We start from the raw sequence: 20497 nt of genomic DNA on the forward strand, positions 1-20497 counted from the left end.
GGAGATTTCGTTTGATTAAGACCATGAATAGCATATTCCAGTTCCTCGAGGGTAAGATCAGATGTGAAAATTTCCTCTGCGCAAAAACCCTTATTATTCTCAATGATTGATTTATATTTCTGGTACTGTAATCTGTCCTCTACTGTGAACTTAAGTTTGCTTGTGACTTCATACGGGGGAGCCTGTAACCCCTAGAGAGCGCGTCCCCGGGTGGCGGATAGGGGAATGCCTTCAGTGGTCTCCACTGGTGGTAGAAGGGAAATAAAATACCTTCCGCGGACCAACAGGTAGAAGTCCAACCTTTCGAGGCTCTGGCAACCCTCCTTTCCATGGATAGTGCAATTTTGATTTTTGATTTTAACCAATTGCAAGCAGTTTTTGCTTATCTGAAATGTTTCTCTCTTCGCTCCCTTCTCCCCCCACCAACGCGAGGCAATGCTATTTCTAAGAATTTGTTTGAACACCAACAAGCAGGGTAGGACTTCTTGATCTTGACCTGTAGATGTCCTGTACCTTTTTCTTCCAATACAATGAATGGAGTAAGAGAGCGATCAAGAGGAAATTTCGGGAATCCCGGCTAGACCAAGAATGGTAGTCTCGAGTGCTTCTTGATATCATAAAATGTCGAAAAAAGAAATATGCTGAATAAGAAATTGGCGGGCCGCATGCGGCCTGAGGGCCGCCCGTTGGACAGCCCTGGTTTAGCACAGATTATAATGATTCAGAAGAGGATTTCTGAATTTCAATTTAGTTTAGCTTTAAATTTGCTTCGAGAACTGTTAATACTGTTACAGTGCCCGAAATGTCCATATATAGGTATATAATTTCTAGTGTATGTGATAAATGTACTAAACTAACATTTTCCCTTGTTCAAGTAACGAACAGTTCGCTTTAGTGTTTTACTCTGAAAACAAGCCATTTCCTACTTTTTACCTATTTTTTTAAAATGAAACAAGAAGTGTTATAATCCCATAGAAGAGATTTAATCTGCAGCAAACAGCTATATTCTACACAATGAATAAAAATCAGAAGTTTTCAGTACTTACAGCACCGGGTATTTCTAGGTCACTCAAATTTAAGATCATGTTGTTGTATAGGTTAGAAACATTTTTTTACTTTTTTTTTGTACCTTCCATGTTTTTATTATTGATACAAGATATTTCAAGTAAAGTTCTTACTGTAAGTGGTAGTTTCGAAATTCGATGAATTGAAATCAGGTCTTCAGAATTAATAACCACTTTGTCAAGTCTTCTTTGAATGCACATTAGGTTGGTGAAACTTTTTCTTCTGGTATAAAATTTAGTAGTCTAATTAGGTCGGTGTAATTCTTCGTTCTGGTATAAAATGAAGAATTTTAGTTTAAGTCGCAAATGAATATAGTTAGTTACATAATTTGTTAGGTATTAAAATGTAATTTATCGTATAGTAATTAAAATCAGTGTTTATTTTATAATGGGGTCGTTTCCGAAATTTAAAAAATATTTTTCTGAAAGAGCATGCTTAAAAACACAGGATTTGACCATTTTTAAAATGATTTGACAGAGTTTAAAATTTAAAAAAATATTTTGTAATCGGTGCGCAGATTCAATTTTCTTTTGTACGCTTCCGCACATGACATCACAAGTGACGAAATACCATTCACTGGTGTCATTAGCGTACAGTGCAATCACTTGTTTATATTTACAGTAGGAAGCACCTGTATAAAAAGTCATCCAGCAGCAAAATAATCTTGATTAATTTATTTTAAAGGCAGCGGGAAATATTTAAAATCTCTCCTTCGGGCTACCGAATCATACGCTTGCAACTACATAATGCAAATCTTAACCCAGGGCAACTTGTGTATCTGCAGCAGATTATAAAAAGCCGGTGAATTGACATTTGTCATTTCTTGTTTTGATTACTATTTGTTACATAACAGTTCCGGTTCTTAAAGAACGTTTTTTCGCAAAGTTTTGAGATTAATGCATAGACGGATACAAGGGAAGGGCGATCGCTCCTCCCTTGGGGGGCTCTACAGGCAATTTTTCGACATAAAAGTTTCAAAAGTATTTTTTAGTCAATCTGCAAAAAATTTAAGGGAACTCTCAACCGTAAAATGTTTGGAACATTTCAAACTTGAGGTCTTAAAAACGCGATTTTAAACCATCTTTATTAAGGAAGGAATGAGGTTCAAGCTCTGTCCTCCGCTAATTTTTCAAAACTGCTGTTCCGAAAAAAAAAAAAAAAAAAAAACAATAGTTGATAAACCATAAAATCACAGAATTCACAGAAATAGAAAAGAAAGCTTTCCACAAACACGATGAAAAATTATTGTCAGTCACTAAGGTTAAAAGCAAGTTATAAGTTATGGAATTTGCTTGTTTTACCTTTTTCCTCCGCCATTAGACAGTGGCTGCAGCTACCCCTGTAGTTAATTGGAGTTGCGAATATGAAAATAGAGTTCCATTAGGCTTATGCTTTAAAAATACTTTCTGGTGATTTAATTTTTTTTTTTTTTTTTTTTTTGCCCCTCTTACTTTAACTATAAAAGTTGCCATTTTAATGGAAATTTTTGGTTTTTTAGTTAACTTGGAATATTTATTTGGCGGATTGTCGAACTTTTTAATGGCTCAATTAATTTTTTTTTCTAAGACTGCTTGTTTGAGACAGTTTGTTTTGTTCGAAAATTAAACATTTATGTTTAAATTTCAGCAACATTGTTTTTGGCAACGTTTAATAAGTGCTATGTTATGACGAGTTTAGCGAACAGTTTTGAAAACGCGTCAAGAGCGCGTCAACATATTACGACAACTTCTCCTCCCACTTACAGCCACGTAACAGACATGCTTAAGACATCGTTCTCAGGTTAACTGCATTTTCCGAGCCTTTTATTGCATTTAGAATTTCAAAACTATTTTTCTCTGGTGCAACTACATCTCATCTTTATTTTTAGATCTAAAACCTTATTAAATTCAAATGATCATGAAACAACGGCAGACCTCGTGGTAGCTATTTATAACCTTCCACCACTACCATGTAAATACGAGTAATACCTCGTACCAACTGCATGGGCGGATTTATGGGGGTTCAGAGGGGGGCAATGTCCCCCCAGTTTTGGAAGGACTTTATGTAGTAACAACACATCTTCCAAAAAAATTCTTAAAAATCATTATTTTTTTTCTTTTTTTACTAGTTTAGAAGGGCATGGGTGGATTTATAGGAGAAGGGGAGGCATAGGCGCAATGCCCCCCAGTTTTGGGAGGACTTAAAATAGTAACAACACATCTTCCAAAATCTTAAAACAAAAAAAATTATTATTATTTTCTTTTTTGAATAGTTCGATGAAAATGAAGAGAAGCGATTGTCCTTTTCTGATGTGAGAAAAGAAAAAAAAAAAAAAAGAACATTAAGTACAAATAGTATAGCTTTCACTGGGGTGCTGAAAATATGCCTATATTCACTTTTTTGGACTGAAAACCGGGGGAGAAAGCCCCGAACCCCCTAAAATTGGAGACATTCTATATCCCACTTAAAAGGGAGCCCTGCGTCACTCTCTTGCAGTCACCTCTCTTTTGGCCAATTCAAAAAGGACAGCATAAAAACACACATTAATGAAAACAACACAAAAAAGAGTAAAGCATGATCTTATACATCACAGAAAAACAGACCAAAACATGGGGGGGGGGGGGGGCAATTTGAAATGTTGCTAAAAAATAATCCTGCCCCCCCCCCCCGCAAAGAACTCAATCCTAAATCCGCCTATGACCAACTGACTCATAAAATTCACTCTATGACACTAGATGGTTGCACCGTATTCATGGGTCGCAGTAACATCAGTTTTACCCGCTAAAAAATTCTTAGTATTTAAATCCAAACTTACGACTGTCTGCTACTGGACCCTTGTCTGTTTCTGGTGTCGTTATCCTATCAGCCTTACCACTTTCGATTTTCTTTGAATTGTCAGTAGTCAGAAAGAAATTTTCGATTTCACAAATAGTCTCAAAATCAGCAAGAAAATGCCGGAGAGTTTGAATGACAGTTATACAAATACAAATACAAAAGTGACGACCAGCAACAGGCTCTGGGCCCAGCTAGACTGGTCCTAGTCAATTTACAATCCCCAGTGAAGATCAATGGCCCTCTTAAAACTATCTACTCCTTTGCTCATTACCACCTCTTCCGGTAAGCTGTTCCAAGGTTCCACTACCCTGCTATAATAATAATTTTTCCTAATATCCATGTTAGCCTGAGATTTAAATAGCTTAAAACAATGACCCTTTGTCCTGTTTTCAGTGCTAAACTTCAGCCCCGTAACATCTTTCATTTTAATAAATTTAAACAACTGAATCATGTCCCCTCTGTCTCTTCTTTACTCAAGACTGTACATTTTTAGCCTTTGCTTCGATTTACGTTGATCCACATTTCTTCCTTTCAAAAATGCATTAATGAGAAGAAGAGTTAATCGTCGGTGTGAGTCTTCCCGCCGTGGATTAATTCCTCATCACTTTGATCCACGGCCCGGTTTCGGAGAAACCAAAGCGGATTCCTTGGCCCGGATATCACACATGGCATGTCGTCCGAAACAATTCCAGGGAAGAGTGGATGTTCGCAGACCGCATGACAGGTGGTGAGAACTCTCTTGTTCTCTTCTTATTGTTGTCCTTTTGCTCTGAATAAACACGACAGAAGACCTGCAAACAGGATCTGAGAGATAGTGAATTCATTTTTCTTTAATGACTTGCTTTTAATTTGTTTTTGTTTCATTCGTACCACGTTTTCTTTCTTTCTTTTTTAAGATTCAAATGGAGCTGTTGTTCTTCAAAGGAACGCTTATACAGTACTTCGAAAGCAATAAGCGAATGAAAAATGACAAAGACAAAATATTATTAAGAGCCCCGTACATTAGGAATCATGTTGCAAAAAAATAATCTTGAATTCAAATTATGTTTTTCGCAATCACGAGCGTGTGTGTGTATGAATGCGCGTGTGTGTGTGTATGTAGGCATATGTGTTTGTGTCTGTGTGCAGGCATGAGTGGGTGTGTGGGAGTGTGTGTTTGTATCTGTGCGCAGGCATGAGTGTGTAGGCGTGTGTGTGTGTATGCGTGTGTGAATGTAGGATGTGGACGCAACCTGGAGACGGTTTTCGCACTAGGACCAGCATCGTGAGGCGAGTTGACGCGACGGTGGTGCTGGCACAGGGTGCTGGTAGGAAAATAAAATCAGCGTAACATCAAAAACAGTCAAGTAAGAACAATAAGCAATCGTGATTGCTCAAAAAAAAAAAAAAAAAAAAAAAAAATGTAATTTTTACAAATTAAGAAAGAAAAGAAATGTTAATGGGATCGTTTCCGAAATAACAAAAGTATTTTTTTTTCTGAAAGAGCATGCTTTAAAACATAGGATCTGACCATTTTTTAAACAATTTGAGTAAATTTGATAATTTATAAAAAATATTTTAATCGGTGCACTTTTATTGTTTACGCTTCTGCCGATGACATCACAAATGATGAAATGCCATTCACTGTTTCCATTCACAGAGCAAAATATTTAATTCGCATCTTTACTCACGTGTGTTGGCAACGATATGGTTGATAGCAAGCATGGAGCGCGATATTTGATTCGCTTCTTGATTATCATAACGTAGAAACACGATGCGCCAAACGGTAGACAAATGCGCCAAAGTACATCATTTGTGACGTCATAAGGACCGCGACTTATTTTCAAAATCGGACATTTAAAAAAATTAACTAAAAATTAAACGTTGGAAAAATGAAAGTTTTTTCTCGCTCCATCAGTTTCTGTGACTAAAAGTAGCACTTTTGGCTGAAGGAAACAACCCCATTGTGATAACGTGAAGGTATTAGGTATATTTCCCCCCGTTCTGTCAGAAATATAATGCTGAGAGAACAACAACAGGACACGTTCTATACTGTTTACAACTCACTGGCACACTAGGGGTTATTTTATTAAGAAACCCTTGATGGTTTTGGATTTTTCGAGGGTCAGTGATCTCATGGACAATGTCTATCTACCGCTAACAATAGATGAGATACAGCAGCAAAAAACAAATATTTGTTTCAAAAATACTAAATAAGTAGATTTTTCCAGAGCATGAGATCTAACTGGGGGAAAAAATCGTAAAGCGTAGTTAGAATGCATAAATGTAATTCTTATTTTTCCTCTGTAGAAAATAAAAAATTACTAGTTTATTAAATTTCAAATGAATATTTGGATCTTAATTTTATTTTGCCTTTTTCTGATTCAATTTTTTCTGTGGTCTTTTTCATTGCATTGCGTATTAATGATGCACGCTATTTATTATGCTCCATTCGATGCAAATTTAATTAAAGTTTCATTTTTAATATCAGCACATTGTTGTCGCACTTAGTTACTGTAAGATCGACAGGGGTACCCAACAGGGGGGGGGGGGTCATGGCGCAGACTGCACCATTGAAATTTTTAGGGAAGGGGTGTTTTGAGGGGTATTTTTCTCATTTTAGGGGGGCTCTTGCTTTTGGAGGGATTCGCGACATTTAAGGGGTGCGCCCTTGATCTTGGGGATGGGGCACCCCTAAGATCGAAACTGTATGTAATAATAGTATTCCATTCAAATTCAATCGTACGCTTACTTCGATAAAGGAAATTTATACCGGTTATAGTAAAAAGCAAAGAGCACGTGTTTTTTCTTTTGTTTATCAAATGTACTAGTTACAATATTGTTAATCACAAACCATGCATTAATTTGTAAATTACAGTACCCGCCACTAATAAAATCACTGGATTATAAAATCAGCCGCTTTTTAAAATCAAATTTGGAAGAACAGAATCATCGCAATATCAAAACATGTTAAAACCATCCTTTAATAAAATCACTATCGCCGTTTTATAAAATCAAACTTTTGGATATAATACTCCAAAAATTGATAAAGATGCACCAAGAAGGGAAGGAATCGGCCTCTGAAGAAGAGGAAATATCAGAGCCTAATTTGTTCTCTTCATTAGATATCAGAAAAGTGCTTGATATTACACGATGCACTTTTGAGCCTAGAGGAAAATACGATGTTAAAACTTATAAACATTTTGTAAACTTTCCAACGATATTGTTCTTTACTCTGCAACTCTGTTAAAATATTGGCGTATTGTTATTTGATTAAGACCCTTGTGCAAATTTAAAAAATGTACCTCATGCTCAAAATAACTGTATTTTGAAACACTCAAAACAAAAATAAATAAAGTAATTCATTTTGTTTTTAGAGTATTTGAACTTCAAAACCTATAATTTTTTTAAGTGAGTTTTGGTTTGCCGTTTTATAAAATCAGCCGCTTTATAAAATCAAATATCTTCTGAACCAATGTGATTTAATAAGCGGCGAGCACTGTATTTGTTAATCTATTATTTTGAAGCTTAAAAAATGCATACTGAAAATCTTCATTTCTTTCAGGTTTATTAGGTGCTGCAGAAGTTCCTAAAAATGAGTCTCTTAGCGAGCAAAATCAAATACCATGTCCAGGAGAATGTGTACATGCGTTCACATCTATACTTTGCAGCAAAGTTATTGAACAGTTCAACTGTGGAGCTTCTTACTTGAGGTGCTGCGTCAACAGTGACTTTAACTTCGGAACTGTAGTTGAAACTTCAGCTCCACTGCCTGAAGAATCACTAACTGAAACTACATCCGAGTCATCCGAGTATGATTTATATTTACTCACAACTGAATCAAATAATGGCGTCACTGTCAAAAATGATGGTACGACAAAAACTGATCAGAATACTTCTCTTAAACCTTCTCTTAGCCAAGCATCCTCTTCTCCAAAGTCTACAGTAACTCCTCCTTCAACTACAACAAACAAACCCATTCCATGTCCTGGTATATGTGTTGAGAACATTTTTGTTCGATACTGTGGAAGTACAATTCCATATGGCATTTGTGACGCAGGTGCAACTTGTTGTGCTTCGAGTCAGGATGACGACGAGCCACAAGAAATTTCAACGACAACAGTCCCAAGTAATGCTGTTACACCACCGAAAATTACAGAAAAGGGATCTACACATCGTTATCCACCCACCAATGCTCAAACTACTCCAGCAACCTTACCAGGACCGCCATGTCCAGGTTCATGTGTAGCACCCTTATTTAGTCTTCTATGCGATGCTGTTAATGACGACTTTTATTGTGCTAATGATGGTAGGTGTTGCATCAGCAATGAGGAATTCACTACAGCTCCTACCACAACAATCACAACCTACCCTCAAACACCATTCATTTGTCCAGGTGCGTGCATTCCTATCTTCTTACGTGGAATGTGCAATCGGCCATCTGAAATCATCACGCAAGCTGATTGTGAGCCGGACTTTGTGTGCTGTTTTCAGCCTGATGTGAAAGATCATATGCATATTGAACCACCGCAAATTCCTTTATTGAGACCGGGTGCAAACCACCCAAATTATCGCCCCGTCCAAGCAGCGCCACAAGGTGGTATACCACCCATTCGACAACCACCAATTCCTCATCCATATCCGCAACGACCGCACATTCCAATACAATCAAATCCGTATCCATCTAATATTAATACAAATGTTTACAATCAACCTAATAATAACCAAGTTTATGTAGGAAGACCAGGATATTCAGTAGCACCTCAAATACAACCGGGTCAAGGTCATTTGCAAGAAGCACCATCAATAATAAAACTTACCCATCCACAAAGCGTTAATTACCCTGGACAGCCTTACCAACATCAGAGCTTTGTGCAAGCAAAGCCAAATACTTCTTTAGAACTTCAACCAATAAGGTTGACGGTATTAGCACCGCATAATCCCCCTGTTTCATCAGTAGAGGATCTCGAAAACGACAGAAGGCGTCCTGATATCATTTTGCCACACTCACAGTATCCACATCATACCCCTGATGGGGTTCAACTGACAGCTATTAATCCCAATCCTCATCATACGTTACATGCCTCAGCAGAAAAACCAAGCGATCATCAAACCCAAAAGAACCAGCAGAATACAATAAATAGATTTGTTAGTACAAGTATTGGGTTCACCCCAGATACCTTGCGACCCATTACATTAAACAAACCAATTAAACCCCCAACTATGGAAAAATTCCACCCACCAGCATCCCAAGAGTTTTCACAACCACATTTCTCTCGAAATGCATCCACAGTAGTGGTAGTACACATGAACAAACCTAAGGACCACAGTGGCGTTGTTCATGATTTATCGGTAATAAAAGATCCTCAGCCAACTCAGACTGTTCCAATTCACGATTCATTTAGACCGTTACCAAATCAAGTTCACCAAGTCACCTTTAAACCTACAAGACCCTCTGACAAAAAGCCTATAACACCTGTTTCTGTGTTTACTCCACCTGAAGCAACACCTATACCAGCTCCTCAAAATACTGGGGATTTTCATTCCAAAGTAAATGCCTCACAGGTGGACGGAGCAATTGTTGAGCAGAAAAAAAACAGGCCTGCTTGTCCTGGATCATGCATACAGTCTTTTCTGAGGTTCACATGTTTCGGGAATAGTGCTATTTATGACGGTTTTGCGTGTGCAGAAGAAGGGACTATGTGTTGCACTTCGGTTGAACACATTGAAAAGTTTGAAGAACACTTGAAGACTGGTAAACCATTAGTGCTGGTGAAACCCGAATCTGATCTGAAAGACGGCGAAAGTAAGTAAATATTTTGTACGATTCTAGAGTTTTTGTAGCATCAAATACCCTTCCTTTCCCTCACAATGCATACTTTGAGTGTTTTTTATTTACTATTGTTAATTTAAGAATGTGACGCAAGACTTTTGACACTATCATATTAGAGAGCAAAATTCAATAGTGATAAATTATGAATTTATTTAACGCTTGTCTTCATGAATTTAACTATCATCAATTATTCGGCTTATTTAACATGGTTTCAGTAAAAAAATCAATGAGTTTATCAGCTTCATAATTATTTCTTAACATTATTACTGTTTTTTTTATCAACATCAATATTATCGTCATCATCATCATGTCTATACTGTTATCATCATTATTATTATTTTGTTCCAAAACTTTAAAAATGCAAATCGGTTCCTATTAAACTAAATTGTATGCTAATTGAATCTGTAAACCCTTCCTTTCTACGAAAGAAATATTGGATTTTTATTATCTAGTAGAAATTCATCTATTTAACAGTAATCGCACTATACTAAGAAGTATTAGTTCCCGTTGTTGTGAAAAATATATGTTTAACAAAAGAATTTAGGAATAAGCCTGCGCAATCAATTTACAATCATTTCATAATAAGTAATTTTGATAATAAAACACTTACGCGTAAAAATTGTTTTGCATTAGCGATAACGATATATTCCTTGATTTACGTTAATGGTTTATGTTTATATTTTGTGCGAGAAATGTACAGAATACTGGGTTTATCAAAAATAATGGCGTGTTTATGATCCGCAATTCGTTTGCGGACTGCTGTTAAAAAACAGGATTTTTAAAGTGAAAAAAAATGTATCCAAATGTGTACGAACACGTTAAAAAAACCTTCTAGAAATTCTGATGGCGAAGTCATTTCTTTGACCTACTTTGGTGAGCACCCCTGTTGTGATCTATAGTGCGAGTTTAAAGGCTATCTTGAAGTAGTTATTTACTTCAGGGATGCCCACCCCCCAAGAGCAAGGGCGCATCCCCCGTCAAGATCGTAAAGCCCCCCTCAAAAGCAAGAGCTCTTTCCCCCCAAAAAATGAAAAAATACCCCTAAAAGCACCCCTCTAAAAATTTCAACGGCGCAGTCTGCACCATGACCCCCCCCCCTCCTAGGTGGGCACCCCTGTGTGCCTCATGGTCAACTTGGGCTCGAATAGCATTGATTTTATTTCATTTTTGTCTTTCTCTTTTGCAAAAGTAAATAATAATGATAGTAATTAATAATAAAATAACATGAAAGATGGCTTAGTGCAGAGATTTCCAAACTACAGAGCTCCGTGGACCCCCTCCGTAAAAAATTACGAGGCCCCCCCCCCCCAATGCAGCGTGGAAAAAAAATGATTTGACACAGTCAAATCTGTTTTTTTTCTAATATATTTTTAGGCTTTTTTCCTTTAATTTATTTATTCATTGTTCTGTATAGTTTTCAGAGCTCTTGTCTCTTACATTATTATTTTGAGTTATGGAAGTAAAATTCTATTTAAAATTCAATTAGAAATAAAATTGTTATCACCAAATTTCTACAACAAGTTTACTAATTTAAATGAACTTTTAAAGTTAGTGAACAAAACACTGTTAATCTAGTCTAAGTGTGTTAATTTTTTATATGAGTTGTATTTTTATGGCGTCCTGCATGAACTTAAGCAAGAACTTTTTTAATCCTCATAAATGTGCTTTCTTTTTCAATTAAAATATCGTTACTCGTCCTTCAATCTCAGATATATTTAACGTTTTAGTTGGAAAGCACCGCGTACCCCCTGACATGGACTCGAAGACCCCCGGTGGTTCGCGGACCACAGTTTGGGAAACTCTGACTTAGTGTACAGTAAATGTATTGTTAAAAATAAATTAAAAATCTAAAATAAAGTAAATATTGAAAAATAAAGTTTTTGAAATTAGAATTATGAGGTTTATAATGTTGGTCTGACAACCCCTTCTCCAACAGTTTTGTGGGAATAATTCGATTCGAATAAAACCGTTTTGTGACTGTCTATACCAAGCCGCCTCATTCTCATGTTTACTTGATGATTTGAATAATTTTTTGTTCAACTTAGGGCAGTTAAAAAAAAAAAAAAACTTAACACTAACGGTAACACTTAAAACCTATATAAGTTCTGCATAAAATACACTGCCAGCTCTCAGTCATTTCATCCGAGGACTGCGACTGCAGTTTCGTGCTTATTAGCACTCATCATCCCGGAATAGGAAGTAACTGAGCTGGAGGAGGAAAACCTCTTAAAGGAGCCAAGAGAGCCTAACAAACTTCTTGCCTGACTCTCTTTTTGGCTTTGTTCTTTAGATGATATAAATATTACTGTTCATTAATTTTGAGCCGTTATAACTTTTATTTTTTCAAAATAAAGTTTATTTTGCTGTGTTAAATTTTAACCGTTTTAATTTATGTAACGATCGTACGTACATCAAACATATGTATATTTTTTTAATGTGATTAAATAAAATAAATCCTGTTCTGTTGCAGGTGAATATGTAGCATTAGCAAAAAGAGGAAAGAGATGTCAAAAATATGTTTCGAATGGTTTTTTATTGCAGTTCAACGGATCTTTTAGGAAATATCATGAATGGAAACACTTCAGTAGCAATACTCTAACTATGAGATAACTTAGAAAACAGCTTTACACGAGAAAACAAAATCACATAAAAATTGAATTTTCTTGCGTTAAAAAAAATGCTTAAGCATTCATAAAATTTGAAATCTTGCACTTGTTTTGGGGACCATCTTCATCAATGCAAAATGGGCTTAGATTCGAAGATTCAAGTTGCAACAGTTAGCAATGAAGTTTATGACAAAATGAAATTGTTCTTTTTTTGATTACGAAATTGTGTTCATAAATTTGCAACTATTGGACGTGAGAAGATTGGGATAGGGTCATGGGGGCCACTAAACGTCGACAATATCATCCATCCATCATTATTGCTTGTGATCAAGATTTAACAATGGCACACAAGGGTGGATGGATGTAGAATATCATTCAACTATATTATTACACATTGAGTTAAAATTACTTTTAAATAAAAAAAAAACCTGCTTCAAAAAAAAAAAAAAAAAAAAACCTAGGAACTAAAAACCAAAAACAACCGATTACACTTACATACTATTTCCTACCCAAACCTAGAAATGAAATTTATTTTACAATTCCAATACAAAAATCAACTAAACTAAACACCCGATTATAAAATAAACACTGATTTTAATTACTATACGATGAATTATTTTAAACACCTAACTAATTATGTACGATCTCTTAACTTTATTAACCTTTTGAAGTCGGGGCCTCCTATAATTACTACCTAACGTAACTGACAACCCATTGAATCCTGAATCAAACACTAATTTATCTAAACGCGAAATTAGTCTTTAAAACTGAATCTACTCATTTACGTCTTTCTTTAGTTTTGTGCGTTGTTGATTAACATTTACTTCTCTGCACAAAGATATTTATTTCTTAAAATGTAAGTGTTTACCGCAATCTTTATAATGTGTTCATTATTTGTTAATAATTTCAAATATTTGAAATAATACTTCTTTCATTGCTTCAGGTCTTTTCATCAATATGCTCATTTCTTTGGAATCAAAAAGGGCGTTCCTTGTAACGCCGAAACTCGTGTCTGTAGTAATCAGCAGTTTGTGTTTTTCAACGTTGTTGTATCTTATTTTATTATTTAGCAGAAAGATTGTATCTTACTAAAGATTACACTTCATCGCTGCACAACGTCTCGATCAATATTAGCGTTTTTTCAACCATAACCAGTTTGAAACGACTCCATTTTATTTAAAAAAAAAATTCGGTTGCATAAAAATATTTGAGATGATACGTTATCTAAACCATTTTAGCAAAATATTATTATAAGGGTTTAATGGGTTCTTAAAAACCCCTTGGCCGATTTTGATAAATCTTACGTCAATCGATTTGTCTTAACCTTGGGAGTGTCACTAAACACAAGACAGTAATCAAAATTCACCATTACCAACAACCAACAGTCGACATATTGTCAGTTTGGGATCGTGTCGTATGCTACCTGCGTATTACACAGCGTGCGACAAAGACAGGTAGCGTTTTCACTGCCTGCATTTTTTGTTTACCGAGTCTATTAAGTCGATTTTCATTTTTAAGATGTTGCATTTGTTTTTGTCGTGATTCAGGGGACTGAGTTTCGCGACGTGTACTCTCTGGACGGACTTTTTTAGTTTTGGGAGAAAGATTTAATTGACGACTTTTCCGCACTGATGATATAGCTCTGGTTGATTTAAGATCGCGCGTTTTTGCTAAAGGTCAAGCATATGTAGCTTTAAGCCGAGTAAGGTCCATAGGAGGGACTAATAATCAGTAGTTTAGACCACCGCAAGTTATTTAATAATCCTCGCGATATGAACTTTCTCAATAAAATGACAAGATTGCGAAATTTGCCGTCTTATGATCAGAATAACTAAGTCCATGAAAATTAACTAAATAGAGTAAAATAAAAAATAATTATAAAATAAAAACAAAAAAACCGACTGCGTAAAAACCAAAAGAAAAAAAAAACTAAAAAGAAAAAAAAATAAGCCCAGTAGTTTAGAATTTTATTTAGTGTTACTGAATAACTACTCCATTGAAATAGTTTTATAATCGATACATACATAAGACAAATCATAAATTCAAAAGCAGAATAGAATTATCAACAGTCGGGGCTCATTCAAATTTTACGGGGTTCCTTGAATCAGAAAGTTATGGGCCCCGACTGTTGATCCTTCTATTCTGCTTTTGAATTTATGATTTGTCTTATCTGTGTACGGTTATAAAACTATTTCAACGGTGTAGTTATTCAGTAGTACTTAATAACATTCTAAACTACTGGGCTTATACATTTTTCTTTTTAGTTTTTTTGGTTTTTACGCAGTCGGGTTTTTTGGTTTTATTTAATAACTCTGTGGCGTTATTTCAAAAAGCGCTAACTTTCACCAATCTGTTTAAGTGAAAAAATTCTGTGCGCCTCTGTCTATGATAAAGTCTTAAAACTACTCTTGGTTCATTTGGAAGTTGCTAGCCCCATCTATGAAAAAAACCAACAACTACGTCTTCGATTGTTAATCATATTCAAATGACTGACAACGCTGTGCAAAAGTAAAATTGCTTAAACGTTTCCGAATTATCTTTTAATGTTAAGAAAATGGAAAAAATTCTAAACATTAGAGAATCAAAGATTTATAATGTGTATTAAACAAATTTGGACTTATCAGCTCTACGTATTTTTAATTAAACTCCCAGTTATATGTATGATACCTTACAAATATATAAACAGTAAACATTCCTTTTCGGCAAAGATAGCACCTCGCGTCATGTATTTGCGAGAGGCCAAAGCGAAATAGAAATCGTTGCTCACTTGAAACGCTCACTTAGCCTTTGCTAGCCTGCTTTCCCATGAAAGTTAGACAAAGAAAAACTTTGTTTTATGAGAAATTTTCAGCAACCAATATTTCGATGAAAGCTTTCAAAACTAGACTTTCACATAAAAAAAAGCAGAAAGTTAATTTTTGTAGAATTTGGCAAGAATTCAAAAAATGATTGTTAATGAAAATTCGCATTTTTGACATCTTGCATTCAAGTTATGTGTTTCGCAATCACAATTGTGGGTGTGTGTGTAGGTGTAGACCTGTGTGGGCAGGCGTATCTGTTTGTGTGTCTTCACAGACTGTCAATGACTACCTGGTTAATACTAGTACTGTTGGATACAGGGTATCCAGAGAAAGACAAATTCCCCACTGTCTCACTCCTCTAAACTTTCAGGAAGCGGAGAAAAAAAAAAAAAAAAAAAAAAAAACTCATGAATAGGGAAGTTTTTGATTTTTCAATTTTGTTTTTATATGATAGAGTAACATGTATGAACATCATAGGTGAAAAAATTTTTGCGATACGATAACTAGTTTTTTTTAAATTAATTTTTAAAGTTCAAGCGTTGTGACGTCAAATGGCACAGGAAGTCATGCGCTCTTCCGCCGCGGGAGAAGCCGAAGGACGCGCATTAGACTTCGAAGACGAAACGTAAAAGGCTTATCTCCTCGCATTTAACTCCTCGCGTTTCTGGAATATTAAACCTCTCATCCTCTCGGAAATATTCGAATATCATCATTGATGTTACATGAGGAAGATTATTTAGATTGCGCTTTAACGAATCCGGTCTCCATAGTGTGTTCAAAAGGATTATTGAATTTCTAAAAAATAAAAATATCAGCGCGCTCAAAATGTCCCTAGCGAAAACAAGGGATCTTCGGCGGAAGGCTGCCCATTCGCGCCCTGTGACGTAGGCTCGTGACGTTTCAGAAGAGCGCACTTTTGCGCGTGGATTTTTAAAAATTCATTAAAAATCAACCACGGTGTTTTAAAATTCGGCGATGGTGAATTTTTCAGTTTTGAGGGTCAATTAACAATATCCAATAGCCAAACTATGAACATTTAATAGATTGCAACTTCCCGATTGTCACCCGCCGCAAGCGACATTGAGCCACCGCAAGTAGCGAACTGGGGTTGGCGAGTGAAGCGAGCAGGGGGAGCCCCCTAGTCTTTTTAAGTAAATAAATTTTGGTGATAAGAGTTATAACACCATTTCAAAACTCATCATACAAAATAAAAACTTTCTTTGAAATGTAAAATATTCCTTAAAATGTAGTTACAAAAATTAGATAAAACAAGCCCTTCTAAACCATTATATCTCCTGCTAGTGAGCACTTTCGGTTTGATTGCAAAAATCGACAAATTTGCACAACTCATTTTGGAAAATTTTCGAATGGACATTTTTGTCATATCATTGAAATTGGCAGAAAATATGGGAGCATTAGGTGAAATTTTTGGTTTCAACCAAAATGGTACACTGTTAGAAAAAAATAGTGAAATTTTGCGATAAAAGTTATTGGCATCCATGTTGCCAGTATCTTTTACCGCAAAATTCTATTTTACTGTAAAATTTTACAGTATAATAAACGAGAGTTAAAAAACGCAAAATGCGAGCAGGAATCGATCTTGGTACCTTCGGATTGTCAAGTGGCTTTGCTGCCCACCATACGAGTTGGGACACATCAAGTGAGGGGAAATACAGTGTTATCTGCTTCGCACTGTAAGTCACGTGGTGTATCAATTGGCGCTGCAATCGTTTATTGTTTTTGGTACAATTTACTGTAATTTTTTTTTTGTACTGTAAACACTCCATTTTTCAGTAATATTTATTGTAAAAGTTTTCTGAATTTTCAACAGTGTACCCATAAGTAAACATCCTTAAATATGAAGGAAAAAAACTGGAGCAATTTCAGGGCATAAAGTTTCAACACAAATCTCGCTACAACGCAAAAGTGTGCTATCACAGACAGGATCGATTTTACATAAAATACACCGCCAGCTCAGTCATTTCCAGCCGAGGACTGCAGTTTCGTGCTTATTAGCACTCATCAGCCCGGCATACGAAAGTGACTGAGCTGGAGATGGAAAACCTCTTAAGGAAGCCAAGAGTGCCAAACAAAATGGTAGCTAATATAGAATTAGCAGACCAGACGAGTGACCGAAGCAATGGTTCGGTTCAACTCGAATATTGAAAGCAAGGCATGGTATACTCAGTAAATTACCGCCCAATTAGCCAGGGCTAAAAGAGCTGAGCGGCGGTGTATTTCATGTATTTCTGCTTTAGCCCTGGCTAATTGAGCGGTAATTTACTGAGTATACCATGCCTTGCCTTCAATATTCGAGTTGAACCGAACCGTTGCTTCGGTCACTCGTCTGGTCAGCTAATTCTATATTAGCTACCATTTTGTTTGGCACTCTTGGCTTCCTTAAGAGGTTTTCCATCTCCAGCTCAGTCACTTTCGTATGCCGGGCTGATGAGTGCTAATAAGCACGAAACTGCAGTCCTCGGCTGGAAATGACTGAGCTGGCGGTGTATTTCATGTATTTCTGCTTTAGCCCTGGCTATTTGGGCGGTAATTTACTGAGTATAGGATCGATTTTATTCACAGAAGGCTTCGTCTCGTATTTGATAGTTGTCTAAGTTTAGTAATGGGTTAATTAATGAGTTATTAATATTCAAACATGTTTGTCTGATTTTCACGTTTTGATTCTAATTTCTGCAGATTCGCCTGATACTGGTAGAAGACCTGGAATGTATGTTTGTGGTATAAAAGGAAACCAGAGGCGAAAAACAGCTCGGATAGTTGGCGGAAAAACTTCAGCACCTGGTGAATGGTGCTGGCAGGTAAGAGTAATTAATTTAAGCCTAAAAGTAATAATTAATTAAAGTAATTAAAATTAAGTAATGAATTTGAGTCTATTAATTTAATTCATTGTAAAATGTGAAGGTATCTCAAAACATTTCATTGCTTCTAATTATTTTTGTTAAAAATTGTTACATCTTAAACAACATTTAGAATTAATTGCAAAATTTATGTACATTAGTGCCTGATATGAAAATTTTATTATTACATTATAGTTTTCACACACTGCTTATTTACTAGTAGAAAGTCATGTGACATCAAATTATGCTTTACACAATAATATGTAAGAAAATTTCATTGTTTCAATACGACATTTTATCGCAAAATGATAGACCAAATACATCTAAAAATACAATACTAAAATATAATGTACTATGATCTCCAGTTCCTAGAGCTTTTGGTATCTGTGATTTTTTTGTAAAAGCATTCCTTCCTCAACTTATTAGTAATAAACTTAAGGACTATAAAGCTTATAAATATTATATCATTGACATAGAAAAACATCCAGAAAAAATTTTTAATTTCCAAAAAATTACTGTAACTAAATAAATAAATCAATAAATATATTACTGTCTATCCTTACATAACAGCTGTACCTAAACTCTAAATTTAATAGATTCCCTTTTGCATTTAGATTCATAACTTGTGAAGCTATTTTTACACAAACGTTTGCACTTTTAATTTGTAGAAAAATTTGTGTCATGACTTAATAAAATGTACACTTACATTCAAAATAATAAAAACTCCTGAATAATCGATGCTAAATTTTCGAGCAATTTTCTCGTAGTGCATTTTCTTATTTGAATAGCTTACAAAACCCAGCATACGGAATGATTTTTGAATACTTTTTCAAACTTTTTAAAGCTAAATATTTGTTTTCAGCAGAGCTATTGTTTTCATCAGAGCTATTTTTTTCAGCAAGCTATTTGTTTTCAGCAGAGATGCTAAAATAGTTCCTTTTTGTACTAATATTGTGATGGATATCAGAAAATTGAACTTTAACTTCAGAATGTTTATTTAAAAGAAATAGTAAATTGTTTTTATAGGAAAACTGATGAAAATAGTTCTTGATTAGTATGCTTAATTTTTGTAAATAAAGTGCAGAAATATGGACTGATATACAAAATAATGAAATTTTATCTTTTCGCAACAATTACGGTTACGCTACTACAGGGGAAAATAAGGTACATAAATTTTAGTTAAGGCCGTTAAAGCCGCAAATATTTCTTCATGTAGTATTAAGAAGTTAAGAAAATATTTACAAAAATGTAAATTTTATTACGTGTCCTGATTGAATGAAATGTAACTAGAAGGATTGTAAAAGATTTAACAGAAAATACTAAATTCTCAGCTTTTTTTCTTTTTTCTTTTTTTTGCACGATACTCTTTCCTATTTAGAAATTAGATGACACGCAATACAAGAAAAATATAAAAAAAATTTACTTGTTTTTTGACGTTTTGTCATTCACGGTAATTTTGATGCACAATTTCTGAATTTTTAACTTCCTCACTAATATTTTAGTAGAGTTATTAGCATCTAATCGCACATAACCGAAGAAAAACTTTTACTGTATTGTATAGCATTCAAAAATTTACAAATAATAATGATAGATGACTTAAAATAAATTATTAACCTCTTTCGCATCCCTCCTGCAACTTAGGGCGACTTAGAGTCGTCAAGAAATGTGATGTAAAATAAATTATTTTGAAAAAAGTGCAGTAAACCCTCGTTTTATGCGAGGGTTATACTTCACGAAAATATAGCGTAAATCACAACCGCATAAATTAAGACTTAATACTAGCATTAAAATAGGGGTTAGGTTCCATAGATTTTAAAAAAAAAAAGAAAATTAACTTGAATTCTGAAATTTTGAATTCAAATTATGTTTTTCGCAATCATGAGTTGCGACAGGACCCTGTTCATTGGGGGCTATTGTTTCTAGAAACGGCTCCTGTCCCCCCAAGCCTGCCCCTCCTCCTGGGCGGTTACGTGTGTGTGTGTGTGTGTGTGTAGGCGCATGCGTGCATGTGTAGGCTTGTGTGTGCGTAGACCTGAGTGTATGCACGTAGGCGTGTATGTATGTGTGTAAATGCTTGTGTATGAGCTTGCGTTTGTGTAAGATATGGACGCTACCGACCAGGAGAAACGGATTCCAGGAGGCAGTGCTCGGAGGCGCGATTGCAGAGGACGGTGGGCGGTGGTGCTGCAGAGGCCTCTGGTCCAAGCTGAAAAGGCACGGACATCAAAAACGGTCAAATGAGAACAATAAGCAATCGTGATTGCTCAAAAAAAACCTTTATTCTATTGATAGATGTATACAGTAAGTTTAATGTATTTATTATTTCGATACCTATGACCAACGTGCATAAAGGAATCATGAGTTAACTTCATATTCATTTCAAAGAGCTGATTATTATAGTCTTTTTTTTTGCAGTCATTAATTCTCTGTAGTTCTTTGTGGAGCATTAATATAATTACTCGCGCGATTTCTGTGACGGGATCTTCCTCCAATAAAAATCAGAAAAATCATTCGTCATTGTCCAGGAATGGCTCAAAATTT

At 35.3% G+C, this 20497-nt stretch overlaps 1 protein-coding gene across 1 annotated transcript in view; it reads left to right on the forward strand.

Annotated features, from left to right (window-relative positions):
• LOC129230567 (protein masquerade-like) overlaps positions 1-20497 on the forward strand; it is a 74145-nt gene that overhangs the window by 26141 nt on the left and 27507 nt on the right. The window contains exons 2-3 of the mRNA XM_054864971.1: positions 7424-9658; positions 17796-17917. Coding sequence (XP_054720946.1) covers positions 7424-9658; positions 17796-17917 — 2357 coding nt within the window. The remainder of the gene's footprint in view (positions 1-7423; positions 9659-17795; positions 17918-20497) is intronic.

The sequence above is a fragment of the Uloborus diversus genome, chromosome 9 (assembly GCF_026930045.1).
Source record: "Uloborus diversus isolate 005 chromosome 9, Udiv.v.3.1, whole genome shotgun sequence".
Classification (NCBI taxonomy): Eukaryota; Metazoa; Arthropoda; class Arachnida; order Araneae; family Uloboridae; genus Uloborus; species Uloborus diversus.